This window comes from Eleutherodactylus coqui, chromosome 8 (genome assembly GCF_035609145.1).
Source record: "Eleutherodactylus coqui strain aEleCoq1 chromosome 8, aEleCoq1.hap1, whole genome shotgun sequence".
NCBI classification, from domain to species: domain Eukaryota; kingdom Metazoa; phylum Chordata; class Amphibia; order Anura; family Eleutherodactylidae; genus Eleutherodactylus; species Eleutherodactylus coqui.
The window spans coordinates 92511654-92534247 of NC_089844.1; the positions used below are offsets into that span (position 1 = coordinate 92511654).

Genomic DNA, 22594 nt, shown 5'->3' on the forward strand with positions numbered 1-22594 from the left:
AAAAATAATTCAAAAACAACATTTTAACCCCATACTGACTAGATATCTCAGCAATAGCTATGCCCCTAAAGATTCTTTCAGCCGAGCCCTGACACAGCCCCATTTAATTGCTTCATTTTTTTTTAGTCTGAAGATGCGATCATTTGATCGCCAGTATAGTACACTGCACTACTTTATATACCCAATAGACTGAGTTGCATGGCAAACATGGAAGCCTTTGTGAGGCTTCCAGCTACCATAGAAACCCATTGGCACCTTAACGATCACTGCGGCATGTGATTGTTGTGATTGGGTGACAGAAAGAGCCCCCTCCCCCTGTCATCTGCTTACATGCTACAGTTGTTATTGATTGGGGCATGTAAGGGGTTAAACTGCCAGCATCTGAAGTTTCTTCGAATCTGACAGTTAGAGCAGGAGCCGGGCTGTCAGCCAGTCAAGCCACCGCCTTTAAAAAGATGTATATGCAAATTAAAAGCCTATTAGTGAAGTTAGTAAAAAGGTGTATTGGCCGTCACTAAGGGGTTAAGAAAATTTGTATTCACAATGGGACTTATAATCGCAGCCTACAGGTTAAGGCCAAATTTAAACGGGCGAGCGCAATGTTGGCTATTTTCTCTACGATTGCAATGCATTTCGCAAGAAAGCTCATCGAAGTGCTGCATGTATCATTAAGTGCATATTTTTCACAAGTGTAATATGGAGAGCTAAAACCACAGTGATTTGTATTGGGTAGTCAGACGTGCGTTTTTCACATGCGTGAAGAAAATCGCCTCATGTCCTATTTTGGTCCGTATTTCGGAACGAAATAGCCCACTAAAGCCAGTAGAATTACGTAAATACGCAATGACTGCACATGCTACATGCATATCCGCTGCTTATTTACCCACACGGGCCTTCTGCTCTTTTTGTTCACGCGTGTAATATGCAACATGTATTGTTCCCAGTAAGAAAAACCAAGTAATCTTGTAGATATGATACCTTTTAATGGTAAAAATACATGATGTTACGGCAAGCTTTTGGACTTTTACTCTCAGTCCTCTATCAAGGCATAATGAAATGGATCCGAAGAGGCGTGCGTATTTATACACACATACATGGATGTGCCTTGTCATATGTATGTGTGTATAAATATGCATGCCTCTTCAGATCCATTTCATTATGCTTTGATGAAGGACTGAGAATTAGGGTCCATTTACACACAAAAATGATCGCTCAAAAGATGGCTTTTGAGTGATCATTTTGTATTAACTACTACTTGGCACTAATGCTTATTAGTAGCATGTGAACTGCCGGGAGCTGTATTCAGGGAACAGACCACCCACTGTTCTCTGAATAAATTCCCTTTGTTCTTCCATGGGGCTGACGGCTATGATAATGTTATCAGCACTCCCGGGCAGAACACAGCGTTCGGTCTGTCTTATCAGCTGTAATCAGTGCTCCCCAGGCAGAACACAGTGTGGGGTCCTTATCAGCTGTAATCAGCGCTTCCCAGGGCAGAACACAGCGTGCAGTCCGTCTTTTCAGCTCTTCTACGGAACGATTGATTTCATGCCGAACTGAAAATCATCGTTCAGCAGAAAAATGAAAGATGGCACATTTACACCCAACGATTATTGCTGATAAGATGGCTTTTGAGCGATAATCGTTGTGTAAAAGGGCCTTTAAAAGTCCGAAAGCTTGCATTAACATCATGTATTTTTGTTAGCCGTTAAAAGGTATCCTATCTACAAGATTACTTGGTTTCTCTTACTGAGACCAGTCACATTTGCTCTACTGGCAAACAAGGTCCCAAACCTTTTTCATTGTAATATGCCATACACAAGGAGTATGCAGTTTTGGTCCATGAAAACCTCTCGTATTTTGCAGACCGAAACTGACCCCCCCCCGTGTGACTGATCCTCACTCTTTACCTGTCTCTTCAACTAAAGCCAACCCGAACCTAAAAAAGGAAAGTTATTAAAAGTATTTCAACTCTTAAAGGGGTTCTGACATGAATAATTTTTTTATGCTTTAGCAGCCATTGTCCCCTGGTGTGCCTAATGGACCCAGGGAACCCAGGGTTTAATGGCTGCTAAAGCATAAAAATATAACACTTACCTTGTCTTCTGTTGTTGTTGACATCGGGGGGTCAGCTCCCGGCAGGCAGTCTTCTTCCTCCAGCAGCCGCGCCGCTCCGGGATCGCGCGCATGCGCAGTAGAGAGGTGCCCTCTGACAGGAGTCAGGACGGGCTGCGTCTCCACTGCGCATGCGCAGCACTCCGGAGTTCAGCCGGACGGACGGGCCGCCCACAGCAAGCACTGCTTGTGACGTGCTTGCTGTGAGCGGTCCGTCCGTTGACCTCGGAAGTGCCTGACGGACGGAGCAGAGCCAGGAAGCGGTCTTTTTGACCGCTCCTGCTCTGCTTTAAAGGCACAGAAGATGATGCCGGCTGGAGGGGACATGCCTGGCGATCGGGCCAGGCCAGGCAAGGTGAGTACAATTTTTTTTTCTTCATGTCAGAACCCCTTTAATGCAACTTTTACTTCAAAGTCAGTTTTGCCAGGAGCAATAAAGAGTTCTCAGCATTTGGTTTCTACACAGAGGTCCCTCGGTGAGACCGCTAAAGGGAAACTCTCCTGGTGCTCAGATACGCTGCATGAAATTTAAAGGAACATTCCACTTCTAGGCCAGTTTCACAGAGCCGAAAAACTTGTGTGAGATTTGTGCGTTTCGAAACTCTTAACTGAATATGAAACCCATTCTTTTTGAATGCAGTAATACACATGAGCGATGAATTCCCGCACTGCAAAAAATCGGGGCATGTCCTATCTTTTCATGTTCCTCGGAACGCATCGCTCATTGTTTTCAATGGGACAGTAAATTACATCGAATGCCGTACAAATGCCAGGTTTCCCGTTGGAAAAAAAGGGGATATCCCTGCCGATCCCCTGAAGTGGCTGAAAGCTGCAGCGGTGATCGCTACTTCACAAAAGTGATGCTGGGTGCTTTTGTCAGAGAAACGCCTCACATCGCGTGAACACAGATTTTCACACGGGGGAACACGTTATCGGTCTGATATCAGACTTGCCAATGTGTTTTTTTTGGGGGAGGAGGGGGGGATCACAGCGAGGGAAAGCATTTTTATTCAAAAGCACAATACATCACTTCTGTGAAATCCCGATTCTCATACGCATCGAAGGATCCGAAGTGTTTCCCATTCATTTCAATGGTAAACATAACATCACATTGCATGCAATGTCTTTTAACCCTTTGCAATCCAATTTTGGATTCAGGGTTTCCTACCGGGTTTTCTCTTTCTGCCATTTTACAGTGGCGCCATCTGCTGGCTAGAGCCAATACTGCATTATGTGACATGCTGGAGAGGCCCCCAACAACAGAGCAGCCAGTAAACTACAGTAAGAATACCCTGCCGGGCGTCTTCCGACATCGAAGCTGTACAGCCTTCAATCAGAATGTCTTTAGACGTCAAACAGTGGGTTGGAAAGGGTTAAGGTCCCATTGAAAGAAATGGGCGAGACGTTCTATGGGACACCCAAAGTGAGAACGTGCTGCAGTTTTTTTTTCCCCACTGGTGTAATCACACAAAGCTTACGAAAGAATATTTTATTCGTGTGAATAAGCCCATAAGGGTTGTATAGGTTTAGGAAAACACAGCTGCGTTCATCCAGAAACAGCACCACCCCTGCCAATCAGTAGGTTGTCTGCTATTGCAGCAGCACGTTATGGAGCAGGAGGAGCTGAGCGGATTAATATATATAGTTTTATGGGGAAAGATTTAGTGTAACATTCTTAATTCATTTACATCTCTGCACATTCTGAGCTGAAAAGTCCAATGGGCGGAGCTATCAGTGATTGGCAGTGATCTGTGTATGACTGTGCATGAAGGGGCAGCTGTCAGTCACTGATAGCTCCGCCCACTGGACTGTTCAGCTCAGAATGAGCAGAGATATAGATAATTAAAATACAAGACAAGCCGCTTTCACGTGGCTGTGAATATCGCATAAGATTTATGCATTGTGAGACGCACTCTTGCGTATATATGCGAGTGTTTTTTTTCCCCTCGCATCAGTGAGCAGGAAAACTTTGCAGCATATCCTATCTTTAGGTGTTCCTTTGGAATGCATCGCCCATTGCTTTCAATGGGACAGGAAACCGTATAACATGGCGTGCGTTGCGAGTTTCCTATTGAAAACAATGGCAAGCACTGAAGTGAGAGGAGATGTTTTTGGTTTTTTTTCACAGAAAATGCCTTGCATCCGCCGGTACATCGGATGCGCGCGAGAGTGCGGCTGTGTGTAGGAAGGCTCGGAGATGCACTTTCCTGCTCCATGCGGGGAGCAAGAAAGAGAAATCCCCATTACCGAATGGCTCAGTCTGTGGACGGAACCAAACGGACTCCATTGAATATAATAGGGTCTGTTTGCTTTCCGCTCTGTTGCCCGGCTTTTGGATGGAAGAAGACGTGCTGCATGCACCACTTTTTTTCGGATATTTAGAGCCGGCTACCTGCGACAGAACCTACAACCGGATGTGAAACCGTCCTTACATTGACTCTATACTCATACAACTATATATCGGTCTACTCGGCTCCTTCTGCTCTGTAACATACCTGCAGTCCCAAGAATGTTAAGGCAGCAGAAATGCAGGCCTAAGCGTTCGCTCACGACCTGAAGGTTGCTGGTTCAATCCCCGCTTGGTTCATGTAGCCAAATTGTAGGGGGGTAATAAATAAATTACCAGAAAGCGCTGTGAAATAAGTTGCCGCGATACAAATAAGATTTTTAATCATTTGTATACAGCGTGTTCAAGGTGACAGATTGCTTTTCTCTATTTACTAGAGATGAGCGAGCACCAAAATGCTCGGGTGCTCGTTACTCGGGACGAAATTTTCACAATGCTCGAGGGTGCGTTTCGAGTAACAAACCCCATTGATGTCAATGGGCAACCAGAGCATTTTTGTATATCGCCGATGCTCGCTAAGGTTTCCATTTGTGAAACATCTGTGACACTCCGCTGCCACTTCTCCTGGGTTACATGCTGCCCAACCCCCCCCCCCCCCCCCGCACGACCCAGTGTTCACAGCGCACACCAAAGTGTCCCTGCGCAGCCTTCAGCTGCACTCATGCCACACGCTGGCCTCATAGCCACACCACCCTCATGTCTATTTATAAGTGCGTCTGCCATGAGGAGGAACCGCAGGCACACACTGCAGAGGGTTGGCACGGCTAGGCAGCGACCCTCTTTAAAAGGGGCGGGGCGATAGCCCACAATGCTGTACAGAAGCAATGAGAAATAGAATCCTGTACCACCGCCATCAGGAGCTGTACACGTGGGCATAGCAATGGGGAACCTATGTGCCACACACTATTCATTCTGTCAAGGTGTCTGCATGCCCCAGTCAGACCGCGGTTTTTTATAAATAGTCACAGGCAGGTACAACTCCGCAATGGGAATTCCGTGTGGACCCACAGCATGGGTGGCTCCCTGGAACCCACCGGCTGTACATAAATGTATCCCATTGCAGTGCCCATCACAGCTGAGGTAACGTCTGATTAAATGCAGGTGGGCTTCGGCCCACACTGCATGCCCCAGTCAGACTGGGGTTCTTTAGAAATGGACACATGCAGTTACAACTCCGTGTGGACCGACAGCATGGGTGGGTGCCAGGAAGCCACCCGCGGTACATAAATGTATCCCATTGCATTGCCCATCACAGCTGAGGTAATGTCATGTTTAATGCAGGTGGGCTTCGGCCCACACTGCATGCCCCAGTCAGACTGGGGTTCTTTAGAAGTGGACACATGCATTTACAACTCCGTGTGGACCGACAGCAGGGGAGGCTCCCTGGAACTCACCGGCTGTACATAAATGTATCCCATTGCAGTGGCCATCACAGCTGATGTAATGTCAGCTTTAAATGCAGGTGGGCAAAAAATTAATTGGATTACACTGTAGGCGAGGGCCCCAAAAAATTGGTGTACCAACAGTACTAATGTACGTCAGAAAAATTGCCCATGCCCAACCAAGAGGGCAGGTGACACCCATTAATTGCTTTGGTTAATGTGGCTTAATTTGTAACTAGGCCTGGAGGCAGCCCAGTTAAAATAAAAATTGGTTGAGGTGAAAGTTTCAACGCTTTAATGAGCATTGAAACTCATAAAAATTGTTTACAAAAATTATATGACTGAGCCTTGTGGGCCTAAGAAAAATTGCCCGTTCAGCGTGATTATGTCAGGTTTCAGGAGGAGCAGGAGGAGGAGGATGAATATTATACACAGATTGATGAAGCTAAAAGGTTCACGTTTTTGATGGTGATAGAGAACAATGCTTCCATCCGCGGGTGCAGCCTACGTATTGTTTAGGTATCGCTGCTGTCCGCTGGTGGAGAAGAGAAGTCTGGGGAAATCCAGGCTTTGTTCATCTTGATGAGTGTAAGCCTGTCGGCAATGTCGGTTGACAGGCGGGTACGCTTATCTGTGATGATTCCCCCAGCCGCACTAAACACCCTCTCTGACAAGACGCTAGCCGCAGGACAAGCAAGCACCTCCAGGGCATACAGCGCGAGTTCAGGCCACGTGTCCAGCTTCGACACCCAGTAGTTGTAGGGGGCAGAGGCGTCACGGAGGACGGTCGTGCGATCGGCTACGTACTCCCTCACCATCCTTTTACAGTGCTCCCGCCGACTCAGCCTTGACTGGGGAGCGGTGACAGAGTCTTGCTGGGGAGCCAGAAAGCTCTCAAAGGCCTTAGAGAGTGTTCCCCTGCCTGTGCTGTACATGCTGCCTGATCTCCGCGCCTCCCCTCCTACCTGGCCCTCGGAACTGCGCCTTCGGCCACTAGCGCTGTCGGATGGGAATTTTACCATCAGTTTGTCCGCCAGGGTCCTGTGGTATAGCATCACTCTCGAACCCCTTTCCTCTTCGGGAATGAGAGTGGAAAGGTTCTCCTTATACCGTGGGTCGAGCAGTGTGTACACCCAGTAATCCGTAGTGGCCAGAATGCGTGTAACGCGAGGGTCACGAGAAAGGCATCCGAACATGAAGTCAGCCATGTGTGCCAGGGTACCTGTATGCAACACATGGCTGTCCTCACTAGGAAGATCACTTTCAGGATCCTCCTCCTCCTCAGGCCATACACGCTGAAAGGATGACAGGCAAGCAGCATGAGTACCCTCAGCAGTGGGCCAAGCTGTCTCTTCCCCCTCCTCCTCATGCTCCTCCCCCTCCTCCTCCTCCTCCTCAACGCGCTGAGATATAGACAGGAGGGTGCTCTGACTATCCAGCGACATACTGTCTTCCCCCGCCTCTGTTTCCGAGCGCAAAGTGTCTGCCTTTATGCTTTGCAGGGAACTTCTCAAGAGGCATAGCAGAGGAATGGTGACGCTAATGATTGCAGCATCGCCGCTCTCCATCTGGGTAGACTCCTCAAAGTTTCCAAGGACCTGGCAGATGTCTGCCAACCAGGCCCACTCTTCTGTAAAGAATTGAGGAGGCTGACTCCCACTGCGCCGCCCATGTTGGAGTTGGTATCACACTATAGCTCTACGCTGCTCATAGAGCCTGGCCAACATGTGGAGCGTAGAGTTCCACCGTGTGGGCACGTCGCACAGCAGTCGGTGCACTGGCAGATGAAACCGATGTTGCAGGGTGCGCAGGGTGGCAGCGTCCGTGTGGGACGTGCGGAAATGTGCGCAGAGCCGGCGCACCTTTACGAGCAGGTCTGACAAGCGTGGGTAGCTTTTCAGAAAGCGCTGAACCACCAAATTAAAGACGTGGGCCAGGCATGGCACGTGCGTGAGGCTGCCGAGCTGCAGAGCCGCCACCAGGTTACGGCCGTTGTCACACACGACCATGCCCGGTTGGAGGCTCAGCGGTGCAAGCCAGCGGTCGGTCTGCTCTTTCAGACCCTGCAGCAGTTCGTGGGCCGTGTACCTCTTCTCTCCTAAGCTGAGTAGCATCAGCACGGTCTGCTGGTGCTTGCCCACCGCTGTGCTGCCACCCCGCGTGACACTGACTGGTGGCGACGTGCTGCTGACACATCTTGATTGCGAGACAGAGGTTGCGTAGGAGGAGGAGGAGGAGGGTGGTTTAGTGGAGGAAGCATACACCGCCGCAGATACCACCACCGAGCTGGGGCCCGCAATTCTGGGGGTGGGTAGGACGTGAGCGGTCCCAGGCTCTGACTCTGTCCCAGCCTCCACTAAATTCACCCAATGTGCCGTCAGGGAGATATAGTGGCCCTGCCCGCCTGTGCTTGTCCACGTGTCCGTTGTTAAGTGGACCTTGCCAGTAACCGCGTTGGTGAGGGCGCGTACAATGTTGCGGGAGACGTGGTCGTGCAGGGCTGGGACGGCACATCGGGAAAAGTCGTGCGACTGGGAACTGAGTAGCGCGGGGCCACGGCCGCCATCATACCTTTGAAAGCCTCCGTTTCCACAACCCTATACGGCAGCATCTCCAGGCTGATAAATTTGGCTATGTGCACGTTTAACGCTTGAGCGTGCGGGTGCATGGCGGCGTACTTGCGCTTGCGCTCCAACACTTGCGCTAGCGACGGCTGGACAGTGTGCTGAGAGACATTGGTGGATGGGGCCGAGCACAGCGGAGGTGAGGGTGTGGGTGCAGGCCAGGAGACGGTAGTGCTTGTGTCCTGAGAGGGGGGTTGGATCTCAGTGGCAGGTTGGGGCACAGGGGGAGAGGCAGTGGTGCAAACCGGAAGCGGTGAACGGCCTTCGTCCCACCTTGTGGGGTGCTTGGCCATCATATGTCTGCGCATGCTGGTGGTGGTGAGGCTGGTGGTGGTGGCTCCCCGGCTGATCTTGGCGCGACAAAGGTTGCACACCACTGTTCGTCGGTCGTCTGCACTCTCAGTGAAAAACTGCCAGACCTTTGAGCACCTCGGCCTCTGCAGGGTGGCATGGCGCGAGGGGGCGCTTTGGGAAACAGTTGGTGGATTATTCGGTCTGGCCCTGCCTCTACCCCTGGCCACCGCACTGCCTCTTCCAACCTGCCCTGCTGCTGCACTTGCCTCCCCCTCTGAAGACCTGTCCTCAGTAGGCGTAGCAAACCAGGTGGGGTCAGTCACCTCATCGTCCTGCTGCTCTTCCTCCGAATCCTCTGTGCGCTCCTCCCTCGGACTTTCTCCAATTACTACTACCTGAGTGATATACAACTGTGTCTCATCGTCATCGTCCTCCTCACCCACTGAAAGCTCTTGAGACAGTTGCCGGAAGCCCCCAGCCTCATCCCCCGGACCCCGGGAACTTTCCAAAGGTTGGGCATCGGTCACGCCAAACTCCTCCAGTGGGAGAGGATTCGGAACCATTGCTGCCCATTCTGGGCAGGGGCCCGAGAACAGTTCCTGGGAGTCTGCCTGCTCCTCAGAATGTGTCATTGTAATGGAGTGAGGAGGCTGGGAGGAAGGAGGAGCAGCAGCCAGAGGATTCAGAGTTGCAGCAGTGGACGGCGCAGAATTCTGGGTGGTCGATAGATTGCTGGATGCACTTTCTGCCATCCATGACAGGACCTGCTCACACTGCTCATTTTCTAATAAAGGTCTACCGCGTGGACCCATTAATTGTGAGATGAATGTGGGGACGCCAGAAACGTGCCTCTCTCCTAATCCCGCAGCAGTCGGCTGCGATACACCTGGATCAGGAGCTCGGCCTGTGCCCACACCCTGACTTGGGCCTCCGTGTCCTCGCCCGCGTCCACGTCCTCTAGGCCTACCCCTACCCCTCAGCATGCTGTATTACCAGTAGTGCAGAAACAGAACGCTGTAATTAAATGTGCCGCTTATTGGCCTGTGGTTGGAGGCTGACTTCCCTTACGGAACGCACAGCAGATCCAGGAAACAATTTTGCGCAAGCCTGCTATAACGCTTAGCTGCGTATTAATTAGGACTACTACCCCCAGCAGATAGATACTGTAGGCAGCGTATAATATGTATACTGTTTCCCTCTTGCGGGATGACGGCGCTGATGTAACAGAGACAGCAGATCAAGGAAACAATTTTGCGCCAGCCTGCTGTAACGCTTAGCTGCGTATTAATTAGGACTACTACCCCCAGCAGATAGATACTGTAGGCAGCGTATAATATTATGTATACTGTTTCCCTCTGGCGGGATGACGGCGCTGATGTAACAGAGACAGCAGATCAAGGAAACAATTTTGCGCCAGCCTGCTGTAACGCTTAGCTGCGTATTAATTAGGACTACTACCCCCAGCAGATAGATACTGTAGGCAGCGTATAATATTATGTATACTGTTTCCCTCTGGCGGGATGACGGTGCTGATGTAACAGAGACAGCAGATCCAGGAAACAATTTTGCGCCAGCCTGCTGTAACGCTTAGCTGCGTATTAATTAGGACTACTACCCCCAGCAGATAGATACTGTAGGCAGCGTATAATATTATGTATACTGTTTCCCTGTGGTGGGATGACGGCGCTGATGTAACAGAGACAGCAGATCCAGGAAACAATTTTGCGCAAGCCTGCTGTAACGCTTAGCTGCGTATTAATTAGGACTACTACCCCCAGCAGATAGATACTGTAGGCAGCGTATAATATTATGTATACTGTTTCCCTGTGGTGGGATGACGGCGCTGATGTAACAGAGACAGCAGATCCAGGAAACAATTTTGCGCAAGCCTGCTGTAACGCTTAGCTGCGTATTAATTAGGACTACTACCCCCAGCAGATAGATACTGTAGGCAGCGTATAATATTATGTATACTGTTTCCCTGTGGCGGGATGACGGTGCTGATGTAACAGAGACAGCAGATCTGGGAAACAATTTAGCGCAAGCCTGCTGTAACGCTTAGCTGCGTAATAATTAGGACTACTACCCCCAGCAGATAGATACTGTAGGCAACGTATAATATTATGTATACTGTTTCCCTGTGGCGGGATGATGGCGCTGATGTAACAGAGACAGCAGATCCAGGAAACAATTTTGCGCAAGCCTGCTGTAACGCTTAGCTGCGTATTAATTAGGACTACTACCCCCAGCAGACACGCAGTAAACTGAAGACGGTCACAGGCAGCCCAAATATAGTATTTTCCCCCAATTTTTGGGAAAAAGCCCACTGCCTATATAGCCTGAATATCTCTTTCCCTGCCTCACCAGTACTTGCCCTATACTCTGTACAATGACTGCAGACTGAGGACGCAATGCTCTGCACGGCCGATATACAAAAAAAAAAAAAGTGCAACACTGCAAAAAGCAGCCTCAACAGTACTGCACACGGTCAGATGTGGCCCTAAGAAGGACCGTTGGGGTTCTTGAAGCCTAAAATCACTCCTGACGCTCTCCCTATAGCAGCTCCGGCACCAGCAGCACTTTCCCTGATCTCTGTCAGAATGCATCTGTGGCGAGCCGCGGCAGGGGCCGATTTATATACTCGGGTGACACCTCATCTCGCCAGCCACTCACTGCAGGGGGGTGGTATAGGGCTTGAACGTCGCAGGGGGAAGTTGTAATGCCTTCCCTGTCTTTCTATTGGCCAGAAAAGCTCGCTAACGTCTCAGAGATGAAAGTGAAAGTAACTCGAACATCGCGTGGTACTCGCCTCTAGTAACGAGCATCTGGAACACGCTAATACTCGAACGAGTATCAAGCTCGGACGAGTACGTTCGCTCATCTCTACTATTTACCCTTTCTCTTCCATCCTCAAGACTACTAAAAGGAACCCGGAATCAAGTCTTATTTCTTTTCGCTGTGTATGAATATAGTCTACTGTTCCCTGTTATCAGCCATTTTGTCGCTGACTTTGGTAGAAAAAATAAATTTCTGCCCTCATGATCGCAGTTTTCTCTCCCGCACCTCCAGAAACATTAATATAACTACACATAAATGTGAGTTGCAGCTCCTTAGATTTCCCATTCCCTGTTTTGCTGCTCCTTTAACATTTTCTTTAACGACAAGCAGCGATGAAACCGTCCTACTTACAATAAATAGGATGGTCGGATTCCAAATATTCTCTAGGAACAGTGACAGAGCAAGAACATCAAGGTACCAATTATCTGGCTGCCTCCCAACACTCTGCTAAACTTGGTGCAGTATTAAGGATTTCGAGAGGCTCGGGAAAGAACATAGAAGAGGCTGCAGAGAGAGATCCGCACAGACTGTCCTTAAGGAAAGTACAATACTAAGGAACATTGATGTACACAGAGACATATGGCAATGCCTCTTGCAAAGCAACTGCCAGTAGTTTCTAAAATAGTCCAGCAAGCTTCCCAAGCCCTGGAGTATTCATTAAGAATCCTGAAGTATGTGCAGCACTGAGCTAAAAAGGTTGAAGACGTCTTAGGATTCCCAAAAAAGAAAGAGAACAAACATCCCCGCTGGGTCATCACAGGTTAATTCACATCTCCTCGGTTAAGGCAGGTCTTGAGAGAATCAGCAGCCTATCAGAGTCTTGTGTTAAATCTACATTTCAAGACTGCCAGTCCAGCTCACTCTTCCTGGAAGACCTTGAGAGGTAGGTCATCGCTGGCAAGCACCTTTACTTTCTGAAGACGAAGGGGTGAATCTCTTATGACTGGATGGACTGAAGACTTGCTACTGAGCTGCACAGACTCGAAGCATCAGTGATACAGCCAGACGTAGCAGTCAGATCCCTTGCTTTCGGATGCTGTGTTTGGAGCTATGGTGCTGAAGATGACAGCTCTGTAGAAGATGATGTGATGCTGGTGGTGATGGAAAGCTAGTAGGACCTTCTACAAGAGGGCTGATGAGCTTTGGTGATCTTGTATGGTTATCTTCCTTCGGGACATGCTCTTGTAGACATGTCCAGGAATTCCTACCCCAAAAATGGAATAACTGAAGCACTGCACAGTCCAATCTTCCAGGTACAACTATCATCAGTCTTGGGATGTCCCTAGTCAAGTTGACCCAATGAACTATATGTGAGGGCTGAGAGCCAGGTGGAAGCAGTGCCGAGGGGTGGTAACTGTAGGTTGATTATATTCTTCTATAGTGTGGTTATAGAATAGATATCCATTAGGCGATGTCACAGAAGGTCTACTTGATCTTTAAGAGGTCTTCCTAGTTTTCGAATGTTCTTCTATATATAGTTCTTGGATCTAATTAGTTGGAAATAGGAGAGTCACTCAGAAGCCAATCCAAGTCTTCTAGTTAGAGATGTCGGTCCGGTCTTCAATGTACTTAGGGAATCTCCCCATTGTTGTTGAGGTTTCGAGAGGGACCGCTTCTAGAAGAAGTAGACTGAAGAGATCGGATGGGAGTACCACCTCTACAAGCTTCATCCTAAGACAGGTAGGATGATAACTATTTTTATGTGTTATTATTGTTGGATGCTATGCATGGGAAATATGGGCCTCCTTTTTAGAGAGATATAAAATGATTCCCAGTGGATTACATTGGTTCAATTTACTGGTCTTCTCCTCAAATTCAAGCATTGGTTCTTGAAAGGGGTATTTCAGTCTAAAGCACTTACCACTTATTCAGGTGATAAATACTTGATCAGTTGGTGTTCTATAACTTGGACCCTCATTGATTGCCAGAATTGGGGACCTTGGTTCCCCTTTCCCTCCAGCTTCAAGACCATGGCTAGGAGGAGATTGAATGGAGTGGCGGTCAAGCATGCATCCTGCCATTCCACCTAAAGTCTATGGCACTGACTGAAACAGCTGAGCACAGTGGATAGGTGATAAATGCTTCAATTAACCCATCAGTATCAGGAGACTATTTGTCCCAGGACAGGAGAAAGGGGAGTAATATTACCTGCTACTAGTTTTCTGGACCCTTCACTAGTCTTCCAAATTGGCTGCCGCACTTTTCAGGCCGCTCAATACACACTGAGCACTGGTAGTGGATCAGTAGTCTAAGACACTACACACTGCTTTGATTGGCCAACACTGGCATGAAGTGCCTCAGTCTACCAATTAAATTCTTATGTTGATTTCCCATCCTTTTGTTTGCTAACATTGTAGGGCATGTGCATGGGTTTTTCCATTTTATAAGGATTAGAGCCAACCGGCTCAGGCCTTCTTTCTGCAGATGCATGGGCTGTCTCTATAGTGCATACACCCTTAAAAAATATTTAAAGCAACCCTTTGGTTTTAGGACAAAATTCTGTCCCAGGACCAGAAGGGTTAAGGGGTATATTACCTGCACTTGTTCGGTTTACAGTATAAAGTCCTATATTGCTAGAATAGATGGAATCAATAAGAGAAGTTTGCATTGATGGCTTTCCTTAATGTTTTTTGGGCTGTTATGTGGAAACTAGAGATGAGCGAGCGTACTCGGAAAAGCACTAGTCGCTCGAGTAATTTGCTTTATCCGAGTATCGCTGTGCTCGTCCCTGAAGATTCGGGTGCCGCTGTGGCTGACAGGTGAGTCGCAGCGGGGAGCAGGGGCAGAGCGGGCGGGAAAGAAGGAGAGAAAGATCTCCCCTCCGTTCCTCCCCGCTCTCCCCTGCAGCTCCCCGCTCCGTGCCGGCACCCGAATCTTCAGGGACGAGCACAGCGATACTCGGATAAAGCAAATTACTCGAGTGAGTAGTGCTTTTCCGAGTACGCTCGCTCATCCCTAGTGGAAACACTTCCTCTGTGTAGAAAGTCCTTCCTACGTGCTCTAATCTATATGGGCAGTGAATGCACATAAGCAGGACCATCTAGTGCTCCTTCACATGAGCGCATTTGTGTGTGCAAAATTTCTGCACGAAATACGCAGTCAACAGTACCATTGGGTTCCTTCACATGCACGTTTTTTTTCCTGCACATTTAGTTGCTGCCAGAAAAAAACACAACGTGCTTTATTTTCCCCATAGAAGTCAGTGGGAGGTGCACAAATGCGCGCAATATATAAGGAGATGTGTATTGTGCTGTGTAATTCAACTTGAAAAAGAACACATCTGGAACCAATTAGCCATATCAAATGGTGCGCCTTATTTTCCACGCAAATGAACGTGCCCTGCAGGTGGAAAATACAGTAAAATGCATCAATATGTGCGCAAAATAGTATTATTCATTATGCAAAAATGCAGCACTGAGGCGCGTGCAAATGCACACACGCCCGCGTGAAGGAGCGCTTAGTGATGTCATCTCACGGAACATGCAGCAAAATCCGCTGGTGGATTTGTAGTAGTTTTTTTCTCCGCATAAGTACGTATCCTAAATAACATGTACCGGACTAGTAGCTATATAAGTGAGGGAGAAGAGGGGGTAGAGCGCAAGGAAGTGCCTGGGTATAATTACATGTATGTCACTCGGGTGACTGAGTGACCAAATAGAATTTCCTATAGCATCCAAAATGGATGAGTATAGTTGCAACTTTCCTTTTTCTAGTAGGAAGAGCTGCTCTGGAGCACAAACTGCTGCTTTACCAAATGGATACTTTGGCTAAGTTCACACCACATTTGGCCTATGTGCCGGGAAAGCTTCCTACACATACATGGAACGTATCCATAGTCCCAATTCATTTTTTTTGCTTTTATCGGGCAACCTATAGGCGATGCATGCCATGGTATTCCTATACAGTGATGGAACCTTCCATGGTGCGTATGCATCAGGAACTCCTTCCCATGTATACCTCAGTCTAAACCAAGCCTAAGAGAACAGAGCTGGGCCTATGTCAGATTGTACTTTGTGGACATAGAAGCATTTGATATATATTGTGACTTTTCCTTTTTTGTATTGTAGATCATGTATTTTAATTTGGCTTTTCATTACTAACATCAATGCACTTCATGTGTTCTAAGTCATTAATGCAAAATAAATTGAGTCAGACGTCCTACCGATGATGCGAGCAACTTGTTAGAATGTCAGCCTGTTAATTGGTAATTAGAGGAGGACATTTACATAACGACAAGTTTACATATTCTCAGGAGTATAGTAATAATTTATACAGTCACAGTATAGGTAGCATTGACTTACTTTCAGAGAGATGAAGAACCAAACGAGACTTATAGGGTCTTGCATGCTCCTCTGGGAAATTTATGCAAATTGAAAGCTAGAACAATGCCTCTACAGCACCACCTATTGGAAAGTAGCATTCCTGCAAGTCAATGTCAGACCTTTTTAACAAACCTTGTAACAATGACTGGGAATATAAGCTAAAGCCAGAGTCTTCTCCAGAAGGAACAGATAACTATGTGCAGACAGACTGTTTGGGGGATTTTGTCCCTCATCCGTGTACCGTAGGTTGGCTTGGCTGGGTGAGAGGCTCCTAACGTGAGTCATCGAACTGTATTTTTGCTCCTTAGGGAGAACACCCAATATATGTGGGGAGACATATAAAGCTATGCATGCTCCTCTGGGAAATTTATGTAAATTGAAAGTTGCAACAATGCCTCTACAGCGCCATCTATTAGAAGGCAGCATTCCTGCAAGGCAATGGTTACTTATATTAAATTGGACATTGCCATATTTTGGGTGGTTCGACTATAGATGTCCAGAATGCAAAAGAGGATCCATTGTAATGACACTTCTGGAACATGTTGGCTTTCTAGTTCTAGCACTACCAGATGCAATATATGTCACATAGTGACATCACATCTGTTAGGGTCCACAGCGAGGCAATTTTATTGTACCCAATGTTATATAAGTCCCATCTGTATGTTAGTGCTAACAATAGGGGCCATAGTGCAATAACCCTGTAGGCAGTGGAATAATTACCACGGAGGCCGACCACAGCAATTTTATGGGGCTGGTGGTGAGAGGGAACCCAGCACTGAACTACTTTGCTTCATATTGTCATTTAAGGCAAATTCTGGGCATTTAAAGGGGTTTTACAGGCAAATACTATTGATGACCTCTCCTCAGAATAGGTCGTTGACAGTTGATAGACGGATATTCGCCGCTGAGGATCCCCACTGATCAGCTGATCATGCTGCCTGCTGTCAGTGCAGCTTAGTTGGACGTCATTAATGAGTTCGGAGATGGAAGTGGCATAAAGGGCTTTATTGCCATTGAAATCAAGTGGAGCTGAAGACTTCTATTTTACACTTCCGACTCCCAGCCTGGGGTTGGCAGCAAAAGCATAATAGGTGGAGCCCCACTGGTCAAGTACTGACGACTGATCCTGAGTGTAGGTCGTTAGTATTAAAAGGGGTTAGATTACTCAAATACTCCTTTAACTAAAAGGCTAAAATTGTGTTTATGTGCAGCTACCACTAGGGGGAGCTCATTGAATACAGTGTTTATTGGCAGCTGAATTAATCCATATGCAATAAATTCTGCCTAACGGAAGATGCAGGAAAGCAGAATTAGGCTGGGTTTACACAGGGCAGATTTGCCGCAGAAGTTTCGTCCAGAATTTTGCCATGGCAAATCCGCCTGTGGCTGCTAAGCCTGGGATGAGCCAGCCATGTGGACGAGATTTCTCAGAAATCTCATCCACATGAGATGGCGAATCCGTCACAGCAAGTCTGGCAGAAGCCGGCGTTGCGGCGCGGATACGCCGTCTGCAGCATGTCCATTCTTTTTTTTTCCATTGCGGCCGCGCTCTCCTCTATCGGAGCGCCGGCTGCAACGGAAAAGCATGCGGCTAAGCCACTCCAAAACCTGCGGCTAAGTGCCGCGCATTTTGAAGCAGCGCTTTCCCAGGGGAAATCTCACGGTTTTTCCCTGTGGCCAAACCGCGAGATTTCCACCGGGAATACGCTGTGTGGGAACCCAGCCTTAGGACGAAATTCTGCTTAGGGACCGGAGAGGCTTGTGGTATTACCTGCCGTTGGTCTCCTGTACAGTTGTCCTGTCCAGTTCTGGGTCCTGATGTTGGTTATCCAAAATGGCTATGGCATTTTTCTAACTACCTAATCCAAACTATGCCGATCGACTATACCTACCCTCTGATTGGCCAGAAGTACTCTTTTGGAGAGGGAATAACTTTAGATTTTGGTGCGACCCCTTTAAGCATTATTGTTGGCATTGGACCCAAATTTTTCCACACGTGGATTTTGGAATCTGCATCACAGAAAAAAGTCTGTCAGCCTCAAGCGTATTTTCCCCATCGACTGGGGCTAAAGCTGAGGCAGAACTCTGAAGCTTTGTCTTGGATTTCTGCTGCAGAATATTGTAACTGATCCATGTTGGAAAAATTCGAAGTGCATCTGCTAGATTAATCACAGTGTGATCGAAGCCTGACACTATGGAACAATGACCTTTCTATCTCTCACAGTCTGAGCATTATAATGACTTTATAATTGTCTGCCTATATTTAGGCCAGTATCACACAAGCGTATAATGGCCACATTTGTGCGTCCATAATACAGGCATCTGTCCTGGCCCATATGTGGGGTTTACTCACCCGAACTATCACCATTAAATCGCACAGGCAGGCGGGGAAACATATCTGTATCATGGATGCTGAAGCACGGCCATAATACTAGCCTAAAGGGGATGTCCATGATTAGGAATAAGAATTAGCTTTTCCCCCCACAAACAGCGCTACTCTTGTTTATGGGATGTGTCTGGTATTGCAGCTCATCCCTACTCACTGGGTTGCTGCAGTACCAGGCACAGCCTATGGAGAAGAATGGTGCTGTTTCTGAAAAGCACACTGTTACCATGCAGGGCAGCGCGGGGTCCCGCGGTCGGCGCACGTCGCTCTGGCGCTGGCGTCCTGGAGCTCTGGTGTTGGGGCTCTCCCGGCGGCTTGGCCCGCACGCCTCCATCCTTCTTATGCAGCAGTGGGAGGAGTTGCCTCCTCCCACTCTCCGCCCCTGGGTGGAGCCTGGTAGTTAAAAGACTGGCAGTGATCTGAGCTCACTGCCAGTTATTGGTTCTGTCAGCGTCTAGTTAGTCTGTCTGCAGCTAGTCTCAGCCAGCTCCTAGTTTGCCTGTCAGCTTCCTCCAGCTTGTCTGCAGTTCAGTCTGTTTCTGTTTGGTCATTTCCATCTGCCTCCCTGTCGGCACTCTGCCCTGTTGGGTAGTTCCAGCTTGTATAGTCGCCAGGTCCCTAGCCAGGGTAGGGACCGCCGTCCAGTTGTCTGCCTGGGGTTAGCCAGGGTCGAGGCAAGTAGGCAGGGACAGTGGGGTGCGAGAAGTTCAGGGCACCCCACCTGGTGCTCAGGGGGTCAGAGTGCCGTAACAAACACCTTTTTTCTCTAGTCCTAGACCAGGGCCGGCTCCAACTGTACATAGGCTCTTAGGTAACAGAGTCGCAGTGGGCCCCTTAGTAATTTATAGGTTCTGGTGTGTTCCCTTATTAATTTATTTGCCCTACTCTGCCCTTTATTAATTTATAGGTCACTTTCTGTACCCCAAGACATTTATAGGCCCCACTTTGTGCGACGAGTCATTTATAGGCCACACACAGCAATAAAATAAGAAACTCTCCTCCATCACCCTCCCACAGTGTCCTCCATCCTCTACTTTGGCCTCTTCTGGCCAGGATCATGTGGAGCAGTGCAGGCAGTGCAATGACATCATTGCATGGCAGAGAGGATGCCAAGTGGTGAAACAGGATGCGCTGGGCTTACTGCAGTCCCGCTGTCATAGTTAACTATAGCCATGTCTTAAAGATGCAGATACTATTGCTCAAAGAACAAGGATGGCATGCATCTCACCTGTGAGTGGTCCAGCATTTGCTAGATGCTGATGCCGGCCTAATCCTAGACAACCCCCACACCAGCAGGGGGCAGTGTGCCGCTCCATAGCAAAGGCAGGATTGAGGCGCTCACCCTGAGGTTTCCAGACAGGAACATGACCGTCGTCAGAGCCCAAACTAATGTGCATGTTTCTATCTGCCTTGATTGCGTCCAGCCAGCATTTTCCTTGTCGTTCTCTTCTGCGTGATCCTCTAACTGTACCGAGCATCCATGTTGTTTCCAGAGATTTGGCTCGCATGCTATGTCCAAAGTACGAGAGCCGCCGTTTGCAGATTTTTCCCTCTAGCGATATTTTTGGTTTGATACGCACTAGGACCATCTTGTTGGCGACCATTGCCGTCCATGGTATACGCAGCATTCTTGTCCAGCACCAGAGTTTGAAAGTATCAATTTTGCTTCTATCTGCTTTCCTGAGTGTATAACTTTTGCATGCAGGAGATCGGGAACGTGTTTACGTTTATTATTTGGATCTTTGTAGCAATGCTAATATCTTTGCTCTTCCATATCCTTGCCATTCTTTGCATTGTGCTGCGGTCAAGTGCTATTCTTCGTCTAATTTCTGGTTCTAATTCTCCATTGCTGTCAATCTTGAGTCCATGGAAGAGGAGATCTTTAGCCGATTCAATTTCCTTATTGTCAATTTTTACATGGATTGTCTACTGCCTACTGCCATTATTTACTGTCGTAATTACCTTTGTTTTCATTATGTTGAGGTACAGCCCAATGCGTTCACTTACTTCTCTAACTCTTTGGATCAGAAATTCGAGATCCTTTTCACTTTCCGCGAGCAACGTTGTATCATTGGCATATCGAAGTTTGCTGTTGTTGTTTAACCCACCAATTTTCACTCCGATAGTTGATTACTCCAGGTTGCATCTGTAGTGGCCCAGAGTTAGGGGTCCCCTCCAGCACCTCAGAATATATGTTTTGTGTTTGTCTTGTGCATTGTCTTGTATGTAGAATGCATCAGATTTATGTGTATTGAGTGTCTGCAGACATAAAAGGGTTAATGTCTGGTAATGTTTGGTCATGTCTGGAAAATGTAGCTTAGTAGTGAGAGTTCTAGGGGTTCCAGCCTCAGAAGGGAGAATCTAGGGAGTTCCAGAGAGGGGAGCTAGCAAGAGGAGGGAGACATGAAGGAGGCCAAGAGGTGGTCTGCTGTTCCCACTTGAGCGTATCCTTACCAAGTTACTCCCCATTGTGAGTTAGCCACAAAGCGTGCATGAGCCTGGACCCAGGAAGAACCGTGTGCATCCAGAGAAATAGAGAAACTGCCAGAGAGTGAGCAAGCCAGTGAGTGACTGACAGGAGAAAGAGAGAGCATTACCGGAAGAGTGAGTTCCTGCAGATAACTAAGACTGTGGATGTACAAATAACCCCGTGAATTCTCCCTAGTTTACCACTGTTAGAACTGTTTTATTGTTATTTTGTTTTCATCATCATTATTATTATTAAGTAAACGGACAGAACCAAACGCTCCCAGTTCTCGTTCAGAAAATACACTCTGTGTCCGTGGACTACTTTATTCCATCTGAAAGGTTCACCGTAGAGGATGGAACATTGTCGTCAAGAGTGACAAACAGGACTTCAGGTAACCACGGTTACTAATTCGTGATCTTCCCCTGTTGGTAAGGAGGTTGAGCCCCAAGCTACCCCTAGGGCTTAGTCACACGGGTGCCAATGCACCCGTGTTTCTGCAGGATAAGACCACTGCACTTCCGGTGCAGACGACTCTCCGCAGATAGAACACATGGCCGGTAATGGAACTGGTCATGCAGAGAGACGTCCGCACCTGGGACAGCCGTCTTATCGTGCAGCAACATGGGCTCATCGACGCCCGTGTGGCTGAGCCCTTAGGGAGGAGACAGTAGAGCCCCATGGTAAGGCATTTCTCTACCCTGCTGTCTTCTCAGCTGAGGGCCTGCTCCTCGGACACTGCACATCGTCTCATGATTGTTTTGGTGTACAGATTGAACAAGGCTGGTGATAGAATGCAACCTTGTCGGATGTCTTTCTCAATTCCTTAAGATGCCCATTTGCTTCATACATTTCCACAGCTTGTTGTGTTCAGTGCCGTTAAATGCTTTGAAGTCTTCCAGATCTGTTGACAAAGCATTGTTAACATTGGGATTGCCACTGGCTTTAGTAACTCAGCCGGTATGCGGTCAATGCCCGGAGCTTTCTAATTCGGAAGTTGTTTCATAGCCCAGCCTACCTACTCCTCCCGAAGATCTGGCTCTTGCTCCGTTGGAACTTTCTGACTGGTTGATTGATGTCGTCTATTGCCTGTGTATAGTTTTGCTGTGTATTCTTGCCACCTTCATTTAATTTGATCTTCACTATGAAGTACTTTGCCATTTCGATCTTTGACAGTTGCTGCTTTGTGGGGTGTAAATGGTGCCCGTGCCGGGTTCACATGGGTATGACCTTGCTTGTTTGCATCTTCTACTTTTGCACACTGCTCATTCCAGTGACGCTCCTTATCTCGTCTCACTTCTCTCTGAAATCAATGCTGTTGCTTTGGCTGTTCATCTCTTGTTGGCGATGGTTGCATCCGAATGCCATTTTGGCCTTTCTGTTGGTTTTCTGTATGGGATGAATTGTTCTGCTGTGTCTGTTACGATACATTTCATTTCTTCCCATAATTCATCTGGACTTTTTCTAGTTCTGCTCAGGGACTCAAATCTGTTTTTTACCTCTACCGCATATTCTACTGGAATGTTGCTGGTGTCAAAGCGTTTTACTGCAGGTGATATTTTTGTGTTGTTTAGGCTGATTTTGACCTTTGTAACGAGCAGTTGGTGGTCAATACTACGATCTGCACCAGGTAGCATTTTCACTGGCAGATGAAATAGTTAATGTGGTTGCAACAAGCTTTACACAAGCGGAAGAAGAGGACACTACACACAAGGAGCCTCCGAGGGTCTTTTATAGGCCAAGGGTGGAACCACTTTTAGGGCCTCCGGTGACAAGACTGTTCATCCAATCGCCAGAACTCTAATCATTGAGATGTAAC

At 47.9% G+C, this 22594-nt stretch overlaps 1 protein-coding gene across 2 annotated transcripts in view; it reads left to right on the forward strand.

Annotated features, from left to right (window-relative positions):
* The first annotated feature begins 12790 nt into the window (after window positions 1-12790).
* CACNB4 (calcium voltage-gated channel auxiliary subunit beta 4) overlaps window positions 12791-22594 on the forward strand; it is a 152161-nt gene continuing 142357 nt past the window's right edge. For both annotated transcript variants that reach the window (XM_066577428.1, XM_066577429.1), the window contains exons 1-2: window positions 12791-12853; window positions 13197-13280. In XM_066577428.1, the coding sequence (XP_066433525.1) occupies window positions 12791-12853; window positions 13197-13280 (147 nt within the window). The remainder of the gene's footprint in view (window positions 12854-13196; window positions 13281-22594) is intronic.